General features: G+C 54.7%; 1 protein-coding gene across 21 annotated transcripts in view; it reads left to right on the forward strand.

Annotated features, from left to right (window-relative positions):
- Positions 1-16,340, forward strand: part of KSR1 (kinase suppressor of ras 1) — a 141,570-nt gene extending 125,230 nt beyond the window's left edge. For 10 of the 21 annotated variants that reach the window (XM_036340653.1, XM_036340656.1, XM_036340652.1 and 7 more), the window contains 9 exons: positions 437-485; positions 1,265-1,644; positions 3,179-3,275; positions 5,847-5,980; positions 6,673-6,804; positions 8,159-8,294; positions 10,174-10,307; positions 11,394-11,474; positions 13,301-16,340. In XM_036340653.1, coding sequence (XP_036196546.1) covers positions 437-485; positions 1,265-1,644; positions 3,179-3,275; positions 5,847-5,980; positions 6,673-6,804; positions 8,159-8,294; positions 10,174-10,307; positions 11,394-11,474; positions 13,301-13,379 — 1,222 coding nt within the window. In that variant the 3' untranslated portion in view covers positions 13,380-16,340. Of the gene's footprint in view, positions 1-436; positions 486-1,264; positions 1,645-3,178; positions 3,276-5,846; positions 5,981-6,672; positions 6,805-7,235; positions 7,382-8,158; positions 8,295-10,173; positions 10,308-10,961; positions 11,152-11,393; positions 11,475-12,044 lie in introns of those variants that run through there. The other 11 variants (XR_004972874.1, XR_004972875.1, XR_004972872.1 and 8 more) reach the window with 11 other exon arrangements.
- The last annotated feature ends 5,818 nt before the right edge of the window (positions 16,341-22,158 follow it).

The following is a 22,158-nucleotide window of genomic DNA, read 5'->3' on the forward strand; positions in this document are numbered from 1 at the left end:
TTCCCAAGTAGGTACATCCTCAGTGTACAGATGGGATCGCCAGCTCAGAGAGGTTAAGAAACTGCATAAAGTCACACAGCCGGGACGTACCAGAACCAATTCTCAAGTAGAATCTCAAGTTCTGTGCTTGTGTTGGAACCTCCATACTGGCTGTCAGGTTGAAAGGGCCTTGGTGGTCCCTGCCATCCCCCGCCTCAACCCCGCCACCCTCAGGTTAGTCTGGAGAAGGCCGAGGCTGGAGAAGGGAATGGGGCCTGGTCCTCGGCCTCCTGACTGTTTCCACAGCATCCAGACCGCCTTTCCCATAGGTGAGGGTCAAAGTCAGGATCCAGGCCTGGTGGCCTCTTCTCAGACCTCACAGGGGAGTCCCCGGCCCAGCTGAGAGCGGAGTGGCCCACCCTCGGGGTCTCCTTGACAAACCCAGTTTTACTCGTAGGCTCGACGACCAGCCGAAGGCAGACGTGTTGGAGGATCATGAAGTAGAGGTGAGCCTAGACAGCGCCTTCTCTCTCCCTTCCCTTTTCCCCTCCAGCTCAGCATGCAGAGCGGGTTAGGCGCCGGGCCCTGCAAGGCCCCCTCAGGTGCCTGCTGCGGCAGATGTGGCCAGATGTGCTCAGCAGGGAAGAAGGATGAGGAAGCAAGCTTCCTTTTGCTTTTCTGTTTTGGAGGCTAAAGTCAGCTCTTAATGCCCATGATTCCCACCCCCGGCCTGGAGGCCCGGGCCCAGCCCGGGAGACTCTGCTTCAGTCCGTCTAGGGTGGGGCCAGACATCTGTTACCAAAGCTCCCCAGCTGATTCTGATTGTAGCCAAGGCCAACACCACTTGACCCTTGAACCACAGTGTCAGCCGAGCCTGGCTCCCTGCAAAGGGAGCAGAATGTTAACTAACTCCTGCCCAGGGAAGAGTCAGAAATTTGTGCTTAAACAAAGGAACACCCAGGAAGCATGAATGCGGTTAAATTCTTCATGCCGGGGATGTCGGCGCTTCCCCAGTGATCAGATGTCACTCACAGGGAGCTCTTGGCGTGTGAGGCCTCCCCCCGTGCCCCCCTCCCCCGCCAAGGCCTGTATTTCTCGGATGAGGACACTGAGGTGCCAAGTGACATGCCTATTGTCCACACAAGCCAGTGCAGGCCTGGCACCGGGACCCGGGCCTCCCGACCCTGTGCCCGTCCTCCTCCCTCACCTGATTGGGGCTCTGGGGAGGGGGAGTCAGCGGAGCCCAGATCTGCTGCCCCTCAGCTCCTTCCTCCTGTCCTTCCAGGCCGAGGAGCCGGAGGCTGGCAAGTCAGAGGCAGAAGACGACGAGGACGAGGTGGACGACCTGCCGAGCTCCCGCCGCACCTGGCGGGGCCCCATCTCCCGCAAGGCCAGCCAGACCAGCGTGTACCTGCAGGAGTGGGACATCCCCTTCGAGCAGGTGGAGCTGGGCGAGCCCATCGGGCAGGGCCGCTGGGGCCGCGTGCACCGTGGCCGCTGGCACGGCGAGGTGGCCATCCGCCTGCTGGAGATGGACGGCCACAACCAGGACCACCTGAAGCTGTTCAAGAAAGAGGTGATGAACTACCGGCAGACGCGGCACGAGAACGTGGTGCTCTTCATGGGGGCCTGCATGAACCCGCCCCACCTGGCCATCATCACCAGGTAACCCCGCCCCGGCCCTCTCTGGGGTGGCCGCCTCAGCCTCACCTCCCTGGGGGCCCTGATACTTACATGGATGCCCTGGAGAGTGTGGAAGATTTTTGGTTTTAGTTAAATTTATTTTTCAGTTATAGTTGACATGCAATATTATATTAGTTGCAGGTGTACAGCATAGTGATTGGACATGGGTACACCCCCCTTTTGCTTGTTTATCAGAAACAGGCATAAGTCACCACCCACCAGAACTCCTGAGCAGTGCGAGGTCCCCTGCCACCACACCCGGGGACAAAATGCCAGCCCAGAGCACGACAGCGTGGTTCCTTAGGCAGCCTTACGGTGGTGACGCCAGCTCCACACCCCCAACACCCCAGCCCCCAGCGCTGTCCGTCCGTCCTTCCCTCCTTCCACCTCTTACCCACCCAGTCCCAGAAAAGATCTGAGCGGTTCTCAACCTGTGGGTCGCGACCCCTTTGGCGGTGGAACAACCCTTTCACGGGGGTCGCCTAAGACCATCCTGCATACATTACGATTCATAACAGTAGCAACATGACAGTTATGAAGTAGCAACAAAAATAATGTTATGGTTGGGTCACAACATGAGGACCTGTATTGAAAGGGCCAGAAGGTTGAGAACCACTGGCTTAGAAGGAATACCTATAATAATGCAGCAGGGCATTCGTTGACAGAAGTTTAGCGTGCTTTACTAGTAGAATATCCTGAAGGCACTGGGGCACAGGTAAGGAACTACCAGCCAATATTCTGGACCCCTCATCTGCTCTCAAAGTTTCTGAGGCTCCAGCATCTTATCTCCAACAACTAGCCCCTTCCTCAGGTGGCGTAAGTCACCTTCTCCTGGAACAGGAGGGTGGGTGCATGTTCTCTCTGGGTCCTTCCTCACCTCACGTTTTAGGGGACAAGGTAGGGGGGACCCCAAAATGCAGGCCCTTATCCAATAACCATGCTGACACCCCTCCACCCTCCTCCCACTTTCCTTTATTGAAATAAAATCTCTGTGATCAGAAAACAATAGAAACAATCATGAGAATCATTAGAGGGAGCCCCAGGGCCCGACGTTGCCCTGGGCCACAAGTGGGGTGCATGCGAGTTTGTGTTTGTACATTCAGGGAGGCCCAGAGGAATGGGAGGCAGGCTTGGTTAAGAATGAGGATTCTGGCCGAAACCGGTTTGGCTCAGTGGATAGAGCTTCGGCCTGTGGACTGAAGGGTCCCGGGTTCGATTCCGGTCAGGGGCATGTGCCTGGGTTGCGGGCACATCCCCAGTAGGAGATGTGCAGGAGGCAGCTGATCGATGTTTCTAACTCTCTATCTCTCTCCCTTCCTCTCTGTAAAAAATCAATAAAATATATTAAAAAAAACACACACACACCATGCAATATTTAAAAAAAAAAAAAAAATGAGGATTCTGGTGCAGGGGTTGGAGAGAGCACAGCTCTCCCCACGGCCCCCCCCAGGCACCACAGGGTTGGGGTCAGGCTGCACTGGCCCCAGACCTCTGCCTGACCCTCCGCTCTCAACAGCTTCTGCAAGGGGCGGACGTTACACTCGTTTGTGAGGGACCCCAAGACATCGCTGGACATCAACAAGACGCGGCAGATCGCTCAGGAGATCATCAAGGTAAGGGGCGCCCTCCTGCTCTGCCTGCCTGTGTCAGGGTGGTGGCGGCGGCCTTTGTCTCTCCCCTGCGGTGGGGTACCTCAAGGGTGGGACCCCTACACTCCTCCCCTCCATCTGTCTCTCATCCAATCAGAGCTACAGCTGGAAACTAGGTGAGCGGTGAGGGAATGGATTGATCAGGGAGGAACGCAGCGGGCTTTAACGCCAGGCGGCCTGAGTTTGAATCCTGCTCCCATCAGCTGTGTGACTTCGAGCAGGTGGTTAAGCCTCTCTGAGCCTTGGCTTCCGTATAAAACGGGGAAACCAACATAACCTCCCTTGGAGGATGGACACAAGGGTAACACGGAATAATCTACGGAGAGAGCATTGGGCCCGGGCCAGCACGGGGTGTGTCTGTTAGCATTGTTGTGGGGCTGGGGGAGCACCCACACTTCTGCCTTAAAGTTTCCAAATCCAAGTTTCATGAGGACAGGCTCCCGGGATCAACTCAGGCAGCCCTTTCTCTTTCTTTCATCCTTTTTAAAGTAGTTAAATAAAAATGAAAGAAAAACTTTTTTTTTTTTTTTTTGCTTTATTTAGCAACAGGCCCAGATAAAAACTAGAATACTGTGGGGTGGGAGTTCCTCTTTTCTTGGTTTCGGTTGAAAAGCTTTCCCAGCAGCTGCCCCCATGTTTGGGTCCCTTTCCGGCCTTTCCTTTCTCTTCTGCCTTAGCCCAGCCTCCTTTCCTTTCTCCGCCCTCTCCCTCCTTCCGTCCCTTTCGGGGGTATGACTTTTAATAGGAAAAGTTAAACATCACAGTGACTTTTATGGACAAACCAAGATTTCCACGTGACATTTCCCTGTGGCCGAGCTAATGAATTAAACGTGTGAAGCCCCCAAAACCAAAACACCACCTTTATGCCTTCCCTGAGCCTCTCATTTCAGAGAGGCCGGGGAGAGCGGCAGCGTGTGAGAAATGGCTCGCCTGTCCCCATTTCACATGGCGGACTAGGAAACAGAAGCATGGCGAAAATGAGACTTTTAATAACACTGGAGAGTGGGCGCCCATTGTACAGGCTCTCTCGCTGGGCAAGGGACATTGCCTATTTATTTAGACCCTCCTCCAGTTCCTCATTGGCTGCATACTATGTCATCACCTGTTTCCTGATAGGTCACCTCGGTCTTGCTGTCTCCCATTGGGTTATTTTAAAAAAAAAAAAATGGGCTGGGGCCTTCTCTAGTGACCTTGACCTCCCTTTGTCTAGGGCAGCAGTTCTCAACCTGTGGGTCGCGACCCCTTTGGGGGTCGAACGACCCTTTCACAGGGGTCGCCTAAGACCTTGGGAAAACACATAGATAATTACATATTGTTTTTGTGATTAATCACTATGCTTTAATTATGTTCAATTTGTAACAATGAAATTGGGGGTCACCACAACATGAGGAACTGTATTAAAGGGTCGCGGCGTTAGGAAGGTTGAGAACCACTGGTCTAGGGGAATCTTCCTAGGACGCGTGCTGTCAGCCACAGGTACAGCTCTCATCCTCTCTCCCCACCCCCACATCCTGTTTGCTCCGGGGAAATTCAGCAGCCGCCTGGCCACATGCTGTTTCTTTTCTGTGAAGATCAATCAGAGGCATATTTATTACAAGCGTCACACCTACTTCGTGTGCCCCCAGACGTGCTAGGCCCTGCTCCCCTCCGCCTCTCTGCCTCCTCAGACTGTTCTCTCTGCATGTTCTCACAACACTGAGCCATGGCGCAGATTCCGGGGCAGAAGAGAAAAGTCACTCAGAGGTGTAGCTGCGGAGTCCTGGGTTTGGCATTAGAAGACAGCTTTGACCTTGAAGCGACCATGCCAACGTCAGGTCACCCACGTCCCCTACCTGGCCAGGCCGTGTTCGGTCCACATAGAGCACTGGTTAGAAGTCACCCACTCCGCCCTTTCGCTTGTCAGATGAGGAAACTGAGGCTCAGAGAAGCCGAGTGTCCAAGGCCGCACAGCCAATTAGGATCTGAGCTGAGATGGAACTTGGACCCAGATTTCAGCCATTATTCCAGAACCCCCATGACAGCACAGATGCCAGGACCTCCCAAACTCGGGGACACCCTCTGTGAGAATTCCTCTCTGTCTCTCCCTCCCCCCCGAGCCCTTGCCCAGTCTGAGGGTACAAGCTGGCTGGTTAAAGCCTGGATAGAGGTCCCAGATCACATGGGTCCTGTATGCCTTAATGCGGATGGTTTTGTCATGCTTTATATACTTCCTGGCACCCAGCTTCCCACCCCTCTCCCTCTCCTCGTGTCCCATGTTAGCTAAGTCTGAGGAGGATGCTGGACAACACAGAGGCATGGAAAGGGCACAGATGGACCAAAACCAGATCTCAGCTGTGTGGCCTGGAGCAGGTGACCGCCTCTCTCTGAGTTGGGTTTCCTCATCTGTAAAATGGAGACAATTACACCGTATGAGATTGTGAAGATTAAGTGAGGCGATCTGGGTAGGGCGTCAAGCTCAGTGCCTGGCCCAGGTGGACACTAGGTCATTGTCACTCATCTCCCCTCCCCCTGACGTGGGGCTCCGCTGTCTTCCAGGGCATGGGCTATCTGCATGCCAAGGGCATCGTGCACAAGGATCTCAAATCCAAGAATGTCTTCTATGACAACGGCAAAGTGGTCATCACCGACTTTGGGCTGTTCGGGATGTCGGGCGTGGTCCGAGAGGGACGGTGAGTTGGCCTTGGGCTTCCAGACGGAACTGGGAGGAACTGGGGTGCTGGGTGGGCCTGGGTCCAGCTGGGGTCTGGGCACTCCTGCGTCTGAGGAGCAGCCCTCCTTGTAGGAAGGGCCAGTTTACTTTGGTCCTGCCTTTGTGGTTCTGGTCCAGAATCAGATTCGATGACCTGTAGGTCCCTCGTGCACTTGATTCTCAGGCTGACCCAGGGAGGCTGGGTCCCCTCACTCACATTTACCACCTTGGGCAGAGGACCAGGGTTCAAGTCCCCCATGTGAGGAAGGGCGTCAGGTGTTATTTCTCCAAATCTTGAAGGGGTGGGATGGGGAGAAAGCTCCTCTCCAAGCATCTGGGGGACCCCCGGGAGGCAGAGTGGCAGCCGGGCTGGAGAGCCAGCTCCAGGCCAGGTCCTGAGATGCACAGCAGGTCTGATTTCCTGAACAGGGATGTGCTCCGAGAACCAGGCACCTGCCAGTGCGGCTCCCTCCCCATCCCCCTTCTTGGCCGGCTTCCCTAGAAAAACCCGGCCATCCCTCTCCTGCTACATTCCCCCCAAGCGCCCGTGCTGTGGCAGGTGCAGGCTCAGCGTGCGGCCCCTCTGGGCCGGGCGTGGGTGGTGCCGGGCGAGCCTCTGATGGCCGCTCGCTGAAAGGCCTTGTGTCTGAGCCCTGGCTTCTTGGCCATCAGGCGTGAGAACCAGCTGAAGCTGTCACATGACTGGCTGTGCTACTTGGCTCCTGAGATCGTGCGTGAGATGACGCCCGGGAAAGAAGAGGATCAGCTGCCGTTCTCCAAAGCTGCTGACGTCTATGCATTCGGGTGAGGAGGCCCTCCTGCTGGGGCTCTGAGGCTGGGGGGCCGGGGGGGTAGGGTGGGCGTGCTTTGAGCCCTGGCTCTGCTGCTTGTTGGGCGAGTGACTACACTACTGACCCTCCCTTTCCCTACCTGTAAAACGGGAGAGTAATGGCACCTCCCCAATAGGATAGTTCCCTGGGGACTAAGGTCTCACCCATTGTCCGTGAGGACACTCACCAGAGCTAAGAGCTGCCCCTCTGGGTCCCCTCACTCTGGGATGTCCTGCCAGCAGCCTCGAGTGCCCCGGGAAACTGAGCAAAAGGAAAACGGAGAATACAGGGTGGGGCAAAAGGAGGTTTGCAGTTGTGAGTACACGAAACAGATCATTCTTACATCACTATTTATTTTCCATCCGAATAACTGCAAACCTCCTTCTGCCCCACCCTGTCTAATAGGAAGTTTTCTCTTGGCCGCATTGAAAAAGAAAAACCGATGACATCCGTTGCAGTCATATGTTTTCTGTAACTCGGATTCTCCAAAGTATTATCCCTTCAACGTGTAATCAGAAATGAAAATTGAAGGGGCTGCCTTACCGTACGGAGTCGCAAAGCCTGGCGTGTATTTTACACCCACAGCACAACTCAGCCCCACGCCCACATGAGAGTGGCTCAGTGGCCCCCACACAGGACAGTGTGGCTCTAACAGAGAAGGTCCCCATCCAGATCAGTCGGGAGAGGCCAGGGGACTCGGAGAGGCTGAGTGAGGCCTCACCCTGTAATCTGTGGTCTCCCCGCCCCCCTCCTTCCCTATCATTTCTGAAGCACCCTTGTGTGCCAGGCACCGGGCGTGGCATTTTTGTTGCCCCTCAAACAACCTTTGGATGTAGGCGTCAGTCCCACTGAGGTTGACAGTTGTACCAGGATCTCTGCTCGGAGCCTGGGCTGCCTCAGACTCCCCAGCACAATGGGAACGCCGGGCCACAGACACTCTAGACCAGTGGGTTCTCAACCTTCTGGCCCTTTAAATAGGGTTCCTCATGTTCTGACCCAACCATAAAATTATTTTCGTTGCTACTTCATCACTGTCATGTTGCTACTGTTATGAATCGTAATGTAAATATCTGATAGGCAGGATGGTCTTAGGCGACCCCTGTGAAAGGGTTGTTCGACCGCCAAAGGGGTCGCGACCTACAGGTTGAGAACCGCTGCTCTAGACCCTCCAGGACGTGGTCATGGCATTCCCTGAAGCCCGGCGGGTAGAGAAGGCTGGAGAAGGATCCTGCAGGCTCTGGCTGGGCTCCTGGCATTGGCAGCAGGCGCCCGGCAGTGAGCTGGGCTGAGCGATCCAGGAGCTCAGGCTGCACGGATGGTCTCCACAGGACCGTTTGGTATGAGCTGCAAGCAAGAGACTGGCCCTTTAAGAACCAAGCCGCAGAGGCCTTGATCTGGCAGATCGGAAGTGGGGAGGGAATGAAGCGAGTCCTGGCCTCCGCCAGCCTGGGGAAGGAGGTCACGGTGAGTAGCCACCTGTCCGAGGAGAGGGAGGAAGGGCGAGGGCAGTGATGGCGAACCTATGACACGCATGTCAGGTGACACGCGAACTCATTTTTCTGGTTGATTTCTCTTTGTTAAATGGCATTTAAATATATAAAATAAATATCAAAAATATACATCTTTGTTTTACTATGGTTGCAAATATCAAAAAATGTCTATATGTGACACGGCACCAGAGTTAAGTTAGGGTTTTTCAAAACGCTGACACGCCGAGCTCAAAAGGTTCGCCATCACTGGGCTAGAGGGAGGACGTGGGCACCTGACCTGGCTGCGCGTCCTTCACACACCTGAGCCGCCGGACCTGGGGCAGGTGTGTGCCAGGCCGGCCTCAGTGCTGCTGGCTGGCGGCCCGTGTCCTTTATCACCCCACACTTACCCTCCTTCTTAAAAAGAAAGCTTCCCTGCCCGTTGGTTGAGTTCAAACCTGCTGTGTTCTGGCGTCAGCTGGAGTCTGTTTATCTTCTTCAGTCAGGCCCTTGATTGGGCCCTGGCAGTGGAAGATTTCTGTTCCCTTCCACTTTCTGAGACGATTTCTTGTTTATGGCTGTTCTAGTTTCCTGCCTATGGTTTCTTGGTTTTCTAGTGGAAACTTCCGCTAGACAGAATTCGGTCCTTCCTCGTGAGTTTCCGTGTCTTTTACCTTCTGTCACATTGCCTCCCAATTCCTCCCCAGAGCTGGGTCCGCAGTGAGGGGATTTCCTTGATGTTATTTTCTACTGCTTCTACCTCACGTTTTATTTCGGAGGCTACATGATTCATTGCAAGCACTTTGTCACTTTGTCAATCTCTTTCTTTATTGCACGCTGGTCTTGTTTTATGGATAACCCTCCCCCGCACGCATACACGCCGTGTCCTCAGTCGGTGTTTTTAGGGTCCGTTTATCCCCAGTTTTCCTGCCTGGCAGCCACCCAGGGGCCCGGACATAGTGAGGAGCAAACCCCTGAGCTGCTGAGTCTAAGAGGATGTGCACGTGCCGCTGTCACATGGGCACGTCGGCCTGACCCTGCAGGATGTTTGCTCACAGGTAGCTCTGCGTCAAAAGGCTGAAGGGGGGGTGTACATGTGTGGGTCCCTGAGAGTAGGCTGCAGATCGCCACGGTGAGCAGGGCTCTGCTCGGGGGCCGCTCGGGGCCGCCCTGCTGCCCGCTCTCACCTGCTGCCCCGCATTTGGTCCTTGTCACTCAGCCTTCGTCCCCGTGACGCTGAGGCTCCCACCTGTTGCCGCCCCCTCTGCACACATTCAGAGCATCTTGTGTTTCCCCTGTCAACACACCGCCTTCCACTTTCCGTTCTAAAAACTGGTGGCTTCCTTGCCGATGTCTTTTCTATGGCCTGTTACTCAGCTTTGTTGCTGTTGTTCCAGGGAGGTCTGAGAAGGAAGGAGGGGAGCCCTATCTGGTTTGGCTCAGTGGATAGAGCATCAGCCTGTGGACTGAAGGGTCCCGGGTTCGATTCCGATCAAGGGCACGTGCCCGGGTTGCAGGCTCAATCCCCAGTAAAGGGCGTGCAGGAGGCAGCCGATCAAGGATCCTCTCTCATCATTGATGTCTCTCTCTCCCTTGCCCTTCCTCTCTGAAATCAATAAAAATATATTTTTTAAAAAAGAAGGAAGGAGGGGAGATGGGCTTGTGCGTTTCTATTTGAACTGGAAGCATGAGCGCTTTTCTGAAATTCGGTTGTTTCTCAGCCCTGCTGGCCAGTCATCGCAATGTCAGCAGGACGTTCAGGGACCACCAGCCGGGGGTGCTTGCGAGCGCGGAGGGGACCCTGTGCGGAGGCCCCAGCCCACCTTCCTCCCTCTCAGCCGGCTCACACCCCCTAACGCTGCCTCTGCCCACAGGAGATCCTGTCCGCCTGCTGGGCTTTCGACCTGCAGGAGAGGCCCAGCTTCACGCTGCTGATGGAAATGCTGGAGAAACTGCCCAAGCTGAACCGGCGGCTCTCCCACCCCGGGCACTTCTGGAAGTCTGCTGAGTAAGTACCCCTTCAGCGGCCAAACCCGCCAGCCAGCCTTGGGAGCTGCATGTGGGGTCTCAGAGGGCACCCTGTGCCCTGTGTGCCCAGGACGGTGGCAAACACTCAAAGCAGATTAGCCGGAGGGCCTCGTTCCTCACCAATGACACCGCGTCTGGTCCAGAGACTCCTTTTGTCTCCAGCTCTCCTCTGAAAACTCCCGTATCACTGTTCTCAGAGAAGTGCTGACGCCGGGCCCAGGCCAGGCCCAGACGAGAGGATGCTGCGTAGGACAGGGCCACACGGGCCCCTGGGCGTCAGAGCATCACCAAAACCCGCAGAGTGGCTGTGGCTTAAAATAGTGCAGACTCGGCACAGAGCTCTCTAGTCCCCCAACCTTTCTCCTTTGCTCAGTAAACAGGTGATGGGTGAGTGAACGGATGAGGGAATAATTACAGTATGCTGAATGCTGGGACAGAGCACGGCCTCTGTGGGAGCAGGGACGGGCCCTCTCTGCCCACCCAGGGAGCTTGAGGAAGGGTCTCCGGCAGAGAAGTCCTTGGAGCTGGGCTTTGAACAGGAGCCGTCCCAGCAGAGACCAGGAGCAGGGGGTTCTCCTGGACTTGCAAGAAGTAACTCATTTGACAGTCTGGGCCCCGGTTTTCTCATCTGCAGAAGAGAAAGCTAGGTGCTATGAGATGGTTCCAGATCCCCAAAGACCCCATAGCCCACGGTCTCATTTCGCCGAGGGAAACTGAGGCGCCGCTGGGCACTGCTTCTGGCCCACTGCGATCAGCATTAGCCTCTAAGGAAAAGAATGCCAGCACCCCCTCATGAGTCCGTGTCACAGCTTCCTGTTCATGAGGTTTACTTCTACACACTCAGCCTCTAATTCTCCTTTTCTTTTTCTTTTCCATCGGTTTTGTTGCTTTTTTATTTTGGGGGGTGGCTGATGCGATGACCTGTCCTGTCATCTCCCTCTCTCTCCCCACCATCCTGATTCCTGTGGCTCCTCCTCCACCTGCCACGCGGGGGGGCCGACCCTACGGCATCACCTGCGGACTTCGCTCCTCCCACACCTGGCAACATGATCGCGGGCACTCCCAGTCGCTGGCGGAGCCGATACTACGGGAAAGGACGATACGGCCACCCTGACTTTAAGAACCCCTGCCCCGCTCTGGAGGAATAGTGTGTCTTCTGTTACTTCCCTTCCTCTCTGCCTGTCGCAGCCCCCCTCCGCTCACCCCGCTTCCTGCCTGTCTGCATCCAGCTACCTCATCTTTGTGTGTGTTTTTCTCATAAACCAAAGGGATGTTTTTGCAGCTGAAACGGCCACCAGCAAGGCCTCTGCCCACCCTGTGGCAGACGATGGCTTGCGCCTGGGTCAGAGAGAGAACGGAGGTCATCGTCTGAGACCCCCGGGTGCCCTCTGGCCAGAGCTTACAGAAGAATGCAGTGAGCAGAAATTTAGTGAGCTCCAAGAAGTCCATCTGCATAGTCCAGGGCTGAGGGGCAGAGGGCCCATTGGCCAACCTCTGATTCAGATCCTGTGACCGGGCTCCAGGCAGCTCAGGGATGGTTCTTTGCGCCAGTTTCCCCTCCCTGCCCGCTTGGCTGCCAGGCCTGGGATGGAACAGGAGCGTCCCTTTCTCTCCAGGGAAAGAGGGTCCCCTGACCTGGCCAGGCCCCGGCTTCTGCCCCCGCCCCGTGGGGCCCGGTTCTCACTCACGCTGCTCTCCCTTCTCTTTCCTCCCATAGGTTGTAGGCCTGGCTGCCTCGCATGTGCCTGGGGCTTTCTTCCTCCTAATCGTCACTCAGCACCTCGACTCCTGCTCAAATGCAAACCGAGAGGCGGGCACTAACCCGGGGACGCCATCTCTGCCGCTCCACCTTCTCTCCTGAGGCCTCCTCTTTTGCTTTGTTTGTTTTAAAACTGGCCCCTCCGTCTCCACGGCCTGCGTGTGCCTGAATAACTGGTGTCCGCGGAGGACCCCCTAACAACTCCTCCCAGAAGGCCCTGGACGCGGCTGCACCCTCTCTAGCTCTTCCTCTGCGGGTGCTAGCGTGTTTTGTTGGGTGGCCCTGCCTCCTACTAACAGCTCAGTGAGACCTGTGCCCTCCCCCCACCCTGCCAACCTGCACGTTGCCAACCCCAGCACGTCGGCCTCCCAGTGGCTGGGTCCAAAGAACGGGGAGGGGGTCTGCTTGGCTATTAACCATAGGGATCTTGTCCAGCAAGGAGTGGGGCGATTTCAGAGCTGCGCAGGGCCGTGCCCTCTGCAGGGCTGCCGGTGGTGGACACCCCAAGGTCTGTTGCCGTAAAAGACACCAGCTTGGAAGGACTGCTCAGCAGCGCTCAGGGGGGTCGTCTGAAAGCAAGGGGCCTGTCTCCAAACAGTTTCACTGATGAAAGCAAAGCTCCTGCCCCCTCCCACCCACAACGTTGCTCCCTTTACATCTGCCCAGTGCGGACGGCAGTTTCCAGACCCTGAGTCAGCTCATCGAGAGTGTGGTTGGCTGGGCACCCAGAGTCCCTGCATTGTTGCCAAATGCAGATTCCTGGGCCCCCAAGACCCGATCCCGGTCTCTGGAGGCCGGCCCTGAGCACTGCGTGCTTCCAGGTGGCCCTCCGATGTGTGAGGCCCACTTCTCACAGGAGCTGGTGATGTCACTCAGCTCTGGGGTCGGGTGTCCTTCTCCCAGTTCCTCTGGGACAGAGCTTCCCTGGGCTGTGGTGAGAAGTCAGCTCAGAGGAGCCCATGGCAGGTACTTGCTCTGGGAGCTGGGGGCTGTGAGATGCACAAGGGGGCGTGTGGCCAAGGCTGGGCTCCCGACCCTGCACGACCAGGAGCAGCTCTGTCGAGACTACAGCCGTTGGCTGTGGAATCATTCTCCCTTCTTGGTGGGCTGGGTCCTCTGTGAGCTTCTGGAATTGGCCCACTCCTTAGCTCATGTCACCCTGATCTGATCGGGACCAGCGGGGCTGTAACCCTTGTTTTTGTTCCTCTTTGCAGCATTAACAGCAGCAAAGTTGTACCCCGGTTTGAGAGGTTTGGCTTGGGCGCCCTGGAGGCCAGTAATCCAAAGATGTAGCCAGCTGTGCAGTTTCCCCGCCGATTTCCTCCTTTTTCAAAGTGTTTCTAAAACATCCACACAACCTCCACCACAAAAAGCAGCACTTGCCGCCGAAATGTCCGCCTGCCGCTCTCCCAAGCGCCGCAAGCCAGGAGCCTGCGTTCTGGGCTCAGACCTGTTTGTGCGCAGAAAACACTCGGGTCTCGGAGACGGAGCTGCACCTGCTGTTTCTTAAAGTGACATCACCAACAACCAAACCTGTCCCGACGGGCAGCCAATGTTTACATGTGCGATGTTTTACAATAGGTAATAATAAAAGCGGGCTGTGCTGAGGGGCGACAGCGGACATGGTGCCCCTGTGGAGAGCCCTGTGGGCAGGGAGCCCGCGCTGGGCCGCAGGAAGGAAAGCCTCCAATGTTGTGGACGTTTTGGGGGCAGGATGGGGGACCACAGATCTGACCTCGCCTCTGCTTTGGCCCTAAATCCTGTTGTGGGGGCGGGGGAAGCTCCCTCGGCCGGGGTCTCCCCTCGTCCCTCCCTCCTCTTGCAGAGGTAACCCTGGCTGGGAACCGAGCTGGAATACGAGGGTCCCCAGATCCCAGAGAGCTGGGTTCACCTCTGACCCCTGCAGTTCAGCCCACCCCAGCTGGAAAGGCAGAGACGGATCAAACCCGAGTAGCATCTGCACTGATCCAGTGGTTCCACCTTCTGCAGCGAAGTTTCCTTCCTGCCCCCAGGGAGGCAGCCAGGGCCGCGGCTTTTTAGACACAGCTGAATCCCTGACTGACATTTGATTTGACCCCAGAGCAAAGGCCGTGTGTGCCGTGAAGGCTCCGTGAGGACAAGGAAGGTGCGGGGGGAGGAGAAGCAGCAGTGGGTCCCCGAGCCCCCTCCCAGCCTCGGTGTTACCTGGCTGGCCCCTTAGAAACCCATCCTCAGTCACCCCAAGGCCTGGAGCCGCCCATCTCTTCCCCAGCCCCAGTCCTGTTGAAGCCCCTCAGCCCACTCCTGGCTCCCCCACTCTCCATGTGCAGATCTAAGATGGGAGGCGTGTGCCCCCCCTTTCATGAGAGCCCCCCCAGTCTCCAGAGCCTTCCCCAGCACCGAGTCAGGCCTCCCTGTCAGGCCTCCGTTTGAACCAGGACAGCCCGTGATGAGAGAGCATCCTGCCTGTCTTCATTGGAAGCTGCCGCCTCAAGAGACAAGTTCCACGTGGCAAAGAAGCCCATCAGTGGACGTTCTGTCCTACTAGGCTCCCAACCAGAAATGACCAAGGAGGGTGAGAGTGGCCGTGTGGTTGGGTTCAGGCCCAGAACCTGTGTCCGTGCTCTGAGCCAAGATGGGAGGCAGGTGGTCCTCCCACCCCTTTCACTTATGCCCCTAGCAAAGCTCCCAATCGTCAGAGCCGCCCTCCCCCTTCCTGGTCTGACCAAAATGCCGTATGAAACGGGCCTCTGCCCAGACGCTGAGGGCTGTGGGCCCGTCTCCAGGCCAGGCCAGCACCCTGGCTGAGCGGTACTTGGAGAGCACAGTTGCCGGGCAATGCAAGGTACCCGGCTCCCGCTGCCCGTCCGCCCTCCGGATGGGAGCGCCTCCCCACCTCCCAGTTAGGGTGTGGGAGGAAGATGGGAGCTGGAAACCAGTGGCTTCGGCTTGTGTGGGTCTGTCCTCTGGGGCTGTCTGTTTCTCCCATCATGCCTTTGGCTTCCCCCGTCAGCCCTCTACAAGGTCACCCCCACCGTCATCACAGTGTGTGACTGCTGCCTCTCGGCTTCCCCTCTGAGCCTGAGGCCGTGCTGGTGAGCCCTGGGCTTGGACAGCAGCGGAGCACACAGGGCTCAGCGCCTCCTTCGCCCACGAAAGTTAGTCTGCATTTTGTTTTTTCTCATGAGTGTGACACTCGTGGGTCAGCTCAAGAAGCGTTTGCTGAGCAGCTACTGTGCTCTGTGCAAGTGCCAGGGGCCTGGTGATAAGACAGACACCGTCTCCACCCTGATGGAACTGACGGTCTGCCAGGAACCCCAAGAGTGTAGCTGAGTGTCTGGGGGGCACCTCTTCTCCAAGGCCCCGGGCAGCCTCCCCACGCATAGCCCAAGCCTCTGCACTCCCCATCATTTAGGAGAAACACCTCGGAAAGCCCCCCCCACTGGCCCCTTCCCTGTGTTTCCATGACTGTGAATGAGGTTGGGAAGCTGTGCACGCCCTCCGTGTGCCCTCCCTTCCTGCCTTGGAAACGTGAAGGACGATAGATACTGTGAATTCAGCCTCATGGCCAACTGTGAAGGGGAAGGAGAAGCTGGGAGGCCTCCTTGGAGAGAGCTCTGGGGGCTGCAGACGTCTGCACTGGGGTCAGAGTGGAGCCCAAGTACTGGCCCTTCAGGGCCCCCAGAGTTCCAGCCTCACCTCCAAAGTCCCGAGGTCTGTGTCCCCACTGCCTTTAGCCACCAGAGCCGCAGCCACTGGGTCTCCATCCAACTTGAGGTCCTGAACCCCAGCGAGTCCCTGTTCATCGTGAGTGGTGTGTAGCAAGGTGCCCTCTCCTTGTCACCAAACTAAAGACGGGCACGGGGCCCTGGACTCTGCCCCCTCCCAGCGTTTCCTGTGACGTCGGAGGGAGTGGCGCCCTGAAGCCTGTGTTCGGTGTCAATTGGGGGGCAGGTGGAGACATAACTGTGAAGCCGAACTGGGAGCTTGTGGGCTTCGGCGACGTCAGCCGGGATCTCGTCAATGCGCGCACCCCCTGTGTCTCCTGTGGCCGCGGGGCACACACTTGCTCTTTTGAATGTGATGTAAAATTTGTACAGGAAAAGTTTTTATATTTTCTACCAACTGCACTTGTCTTCCAGAAATGCTATTAATTTAAATTAAAACGATGAGTATTAACGAACGTGCTGTATCACTTTTTGCCACTGGCAAGAACACACCCTCTGCCAGGCCAAGCCTGGGCATCTGGAGTTTGAATAAAACTGTACCAAGGTGTCTGGGGCTTGTGTCTGCTTGGCTCCAGTCCAATGAGTGTGGGGGCTGCTCAGATGGATGGATGGTGGGGAGAACCGGAATGGGGGGTTCAGGGGGTTCGGGCCTACTCTGGGAGTACCTTCCAGAGAAAGAGGAGGTATGCAGGGACCTCGAAGGCAGATATTTCTAAACAGCATCAAAGTCCCATGATGCACAGAGGAAGGTCACCTAGCCCCCACTGTAACATCTGGTCACTTGGGCCAGGGTGCTTTTGCCTTGTAGAAGCCTTGGGCGATGGATGGAGTCATTTATCCAGATCTTATTTCTAGGAGCCTGTCCTTGCCAGTACCATAGAGAGAGGTGCTTTGGAGGTTGGGGTAAGCCAAACAGATGGAGGAGATGGGGAACCAACATTTGTGGGACCTTTACTCTGAGCCAGGGAGGTGCTTTCCGTATATAATCTCACCTTCATCTAATCTTCACAATACCACGAGTTAGAAATTGCGGTGTTTCCACTGAGGAAACTGAGGCATGGAGAGGTTACGGTATTCACCGAAGATGACACAGCTGGTAGGCGGCCAGTCCAGGACTCGGACTCCAGAATCTCCCTCTCATCAGAAGTCGGGGGACCTAGAGATCTGACACGTATTGAGCACCTACTTACTATGTTCAGAAGATGGTGCTAAGTGCTGGGACACAGAGAAGGTGGTACTGTTGCCCTCAGCCATGAGCCAGTGACAAATAGAGGCCCTTTCAATGTATTGCTTATTTCCTCGCTTTCGGGAGAGTCATAGGAATGATGAAACACGTGTGTCTTACAAGAAGCACACAGGAAGAGTGTAATGGCTGATGGCCACGGGCACCTGCCCTCTGTGTTGGAGAGGCACCAGGGCCTGGGGAGGAGCGTGGCTGCCTGGAGAACCACGCTCTAAGGAGGCAGCCAGCACTCGGCTCTGAGAGCCCAGTGTTGCCACATCTTCCTTTATGTTTGTTTGCCTTTTTTTTAAAAGAGACACTAGAGGTCTGGATTTTTATGTGAAATCTCCCAATTCCCAAAAGTTGGCTTACCTTATTTTTAAATAGTAGGTAGGACAAATCAAGTTTGAAGACTGGGGGAGAAACCAAGATGGGGGCATAGGTAAACACCGGATCTTGCTGCCTTGAACAACCACTTCAAAAATACAACTAAAAGATGGAACGGACATCATCCAGAACCACAGGAAGGCTGGCTGAGTGGAAATTCCACAACTAGAAGGAAAGAGAAAAGCAAACCGAGACTCAGAGGAGGCGCAGTGCGGAAGTAAAATACCAAGGTACAGAGGCGCACGCGGAGCGGGCTGGCAGCTGAGGGCACAGTTGTCGTTTTCAATTGGGAGGGAGTCTCGGGCTCTGAGCTCCAGTTACAGGCAAGTCTCTGGGGACCCAGACTCATACGGGAGAAGCAGGACTATCTGGCATCGGTTGGAACTCGAGGGCAGCTTTCTCTCGGAGGGGCTTGCAGCAATTGCAGAGACACTGAGAAGCTGGGCCTCTGAGAGCAGCCATAACTGCTAGCCCGCCCTGTTGATCCCATGGGACCCGCCCCGCCCAAGCCCTGCAGGGAGGCTTTTGCTGGATAGCCTAAGGCAGAGGCTAGATTAGCACCTCCCTAGAGATCCAGGAGCCAGTATACCCAGAGGTCAGAGTGGGACCATCCAGTTTGCAGCTCCGTGGAACCATAAAGGACACACTCGGGGCAGACTCAGTGAGCACCAAAGTCCCATTGAAGCAAGTCTTGCCCCAGAGGGGTGTCTCCAGCACAGAAGTTCTCCCACTGCAGACACAGCTGATTCTCACAGCCAATTGGCCTGGAGGCCAATTCCTCCCAGTGATACCTACAACAATCAAGGCTTAACTATAACAAGACTGTGCACAAAGACCACAAGGGGGTGCACCAAGAGTGTCCTCCTCAGGTAATTGGGGAGGCTGAACCACTGGACCCTAGAGGACACTTAGCACAGAAAACCACTTTATCAACACAGGGAAGCATAAAAAATGTGGAGACAGAGAAAAAGGACACAAATGACAGAAATGGAGGAAAGCAAACTACTGGATATAGAGTTCAAAACCACACTTATAAGGTTTTTCAAGAATTTTCTAGAAACAGCTGATAAACTTAATGAGACCTACAAGAAATCTAATGAGACCCTCGAGGTTGTGATAAAGGACCAACTAGAAAGTAAGCATACACTGACTGAAATAAAGAATATTATACAGAATCCCAACAGCAGACTAGAGGATCGCAAGAATCAAGTCAAAGATTTGAAATATGAAGAAGCAAAAAACACCCAACCAGAAAAGCAAAATGAAAAAAGAATCCAAAAATACGAAGATAGTGTAAAGAGCCTCTGGGACAGCTTCAAGCGTACCAACATCAGAATTATAGGGGTGCCAGAAGAAGAGAGAGCAAGATATTGAAAACCTATTTGAAGAAATAATGACAGAAAACTTCCCCTACCTGGTGAAAAAAATAGACTTACAAGTCCAGGAAGCGCAGAGAACCCCAAACAAAAGGAATCCAAAGAGGACCACACCAAGACACATCATAATTAAAATGCCAAGAGCAAAAGACAAAGGGAGAATCTTAAAAGCAGCAAGAGAAAGAAAGTCAGTTACCTACAAGGGAGTACCCATACGACTGTAAGCTGATTTCTCAACAGAAACTTTGCAGGCCAGAAGGGAGTGGCAAGAAATATTCAAAGTGATGAATGCCAAGAACCTACAACCAAGATTACTTTATCCAGCAAAGCTATCATTCAGAACTAAAGGTCAGATAAAGAGTTCACAGATAAGAAAAAGCTAAAGGACTTCATCACCACCAAACCAGGATTATATGAAATGCTGAAAGGTATCGTTTAAGAAGAGGAAGAAGAAGAAAAAGGTAAAGATACAAATTATGAACAACAAATACACATCTATCAACAAGTGAATCTGAAAATCAAGTTAATAATCTGATGAACAGATTGAACTGGTGATTATAATAGAATCAGGGGCATAGAAAGGGAGTGGACTGACTATTCTTGGGGGGGAAAAGGGTGAGGGGGATGCGGGAAGAGACTGGACAAAAATCGTGCACCTATGGATGAGGACAGTGGGTGGGGAGTGAGGGAGGAGGGTGGGGTGGGAACTGGGTGGAGGGGAGTTATGGGGGGGAATAAAGAGGAACAACTGTAATCTGAACAATAAAGATTTAATTAATTAATAAAAATAAAAAAGGGGTTATCCGAAAATTGCAAAAAAAAAAAGTTTGAAGACTGGAACTGGCCCACGGGTGCTGGCCCAGCTCTGGCTGCCCTCACACTCACCGGCCATGTGACCCAGCATGAGCCCCACACCTCCCAGCACCCGTCCTCTCCTCGTTGATACAGAAAGTAGGCTCTTGCTACCTACTTGTGGTGAAGATGAGATAGATGAAACCGTGAAGCACTTGGCATGTGGTAAGTGCTCACAGCCTGATGTGTGTCCTCCGCCGGCGAGCTTCCGCCCCCGGCACTTCCCAGAACAACAGGCCTGCTCCCTGAAGGGGAGCTACTCACTACCCCTGCCGACTTCCTTCCCTAGTCACGTGGACTCTAGCCGTGGATTGTCTGCAACGTCCAAACCACGTGGGTGGCCCAGGATGCTTTCTAGATCCCAATGTGGATGCAGGTGTCCACCTCTCACCCCCATCCCACCAGTAAATTGTTTAAAAAGTCATTTCAGTAAGTGTCTAGGCTGGGCGGCAGAGCAGCATTGGGGAATAGCCACCACCCTTCTCACCATCACCACGTAGGAACTGAGTGTCCACTATCTCTCCCCGTGGGACTAGAGGGTCAGGGGAGGGTCCGGAGGGCCTGGGTTCGCATCTCCCCTGATCCTCCTTTGTTGGGTGGACTGGGCAGGCCTTCCATGGAGGAAGTGGTGTGGGATTAGCCATATTTCTGGAACATCACTGCCTGCAGCTGGGCCTGTTATGAGGGCTGTAGCTGCCACGGGCGGAAAGAATGGGGATTTAAGTGGGTGAGAACTACTGAGCGATATGCCAAAAGTAATAAAACCATCTCAAGTTGCATTACTAGAAGCACAGTGTCGAAGACAAGGGAGGCGAAAGCCCCACACTGTTATGTGTTGGTCAGATTCCTTGGGTGCAGGGTCTCGTGCTGGGCATCACTGAGTGCTACTATGTGTCAGGGCCATGCTATATACCCTCTCATTTCATAGCAGGCAAGTTACGTGACACAAGCCTTACCCCCATTTACAGGAGGAGTAGCTTGGCGTCACGAGGTGAAGTAACTGGCTCAGGGCCATCCAGCCAGCAAGGGAAGGAGCACCTTGGACCCGAAGCCACACCTGGCTGACTCAGAGTGTGTGCTCTTGATGGAACACCTGGGGTCCTATATAAGATAATGGGCCATTCCATGGAAAATACCATTTCATTCCGCACTGCAGTCTCCTCAGGAAGTCCCGGATACAAGAGAATGGACTCATTGTTCCTTCCTGCTCAGCAGAGCAGCCTCCAGCTCCCATCCCCTGCCCCCTCTGGAAGGGGCCTGGATATGACAGTGTTGACAGGACCCAGAGCAGAGCCTGACACTCTGGGCTTCCCACTCCCCAGGCACAGAAAAGAGTGTTCAAAAATGAAACCAGGAGCCCTGGCCGGTTGCTCAGTGGTTAGAGCATCGGCCTGCTCACCGGAGGGTCCCAGGTTCGATTCCCGATCAAGGGCACATACCTCTATTGCAGGCTCACTCCCCAGCCCTGGTAGGGGCATGTGCAGGAGGCAACCAATCCATGTGTCTCACATAAATGTTTCTCTCTCCCTCTCACCTCCTTTCCACTCTATCTGAAAGCAATGGGGAAATATCCTCAGGTGAGGATTTACGAAAAAAAACAAAAAAGTGAAACCAGGAGCCCTGGTTTCAGCGTCAGTGGTTAGACCAGGGGTGGGCAAGCTTTTTGACTCGAGGGCCAGAGTGGGTTCTTAAACTGGACCGGAGGGCCGGAACAAAAGCATGGATGGAGTGTTTGTGTGAACTAATATAAACTCAAAGTAAACACCATTACATAAAAGGGTACGGTCTTTTTTTTTTTTTTAGTTTTATTCATTTCAATCGGGCCGTAGTTTGCCCACGGCTGGGTTAGAGCGTCGCCTTCGGACCAGGGGTTGCAGGTTTGATTCCTGCAGGTTCCCTGGCCCCAGTGGGGTCACGTGTGGGAAGCAGCCAATCAATGTGTCTCTCTCATGTCGATGTTTCTCTTTCTCTCTCCCCCCTACTCCCTCCCTTCCACTCTCTGAAAATCAATGGAAAAAATATTCTCCAGTGAGGATTAAAAAAAAAGAAACCAGAAGTCTGGTCTGGCAGAGCCCTCCTCACCCTTGCAGGCACAGAGCCACATTCCTTTGGCAAACAATATGGTCCATGGAAGGAAGCCCGTCCCATGAAAAGGCATCTGAGAACGAGGCAGGGTGGTGCAGTGGTTAGCATCACACGTCCTGTTGCCTCGACCAATAGAATGTGGCGGAAATGGCGATGCATGCCTTCTGAGGCTCGGTTATAGGTACAGAGCGGCTCCCATTCTCTTAGGCAGAGATGAGCTTTCCCCATCGAATGCCCAAGTTCAGATTTGGGAGCCAGATAAATGCCATTGTGTGAAGCTACTAAGTTTTGTAACATTTTATGCAGCAAGAGATAAACTAGAATGCGGACTAGTTGGTGTCGGCTTAGCAGGTCAGCAGCTGGTTCCTGGTTGCTCAGGCGATCTCTTCAACTAGCACCAAAATCGAGGGAGGGGCTGGTGGGTGCGTGGGAGCACGCAGACC

This window comes from Myotis myotis, unplaced genomic scaffold (genome assembly GCF_014108235.1).
Source record: "Myotis myotis isolate mMyoMyo1 unplaced genomic scaffold, mMyoMyo1.p scaffold_m19_p_17, whole genome shotgun sequence".
Taxonomy (NCBI): domain Eukaryota; kingdom Metazoa; phylum Chordata; class Mammalia; order Chiroptera; family Vespertilionidae; genus Myotis; species Myotis myotis.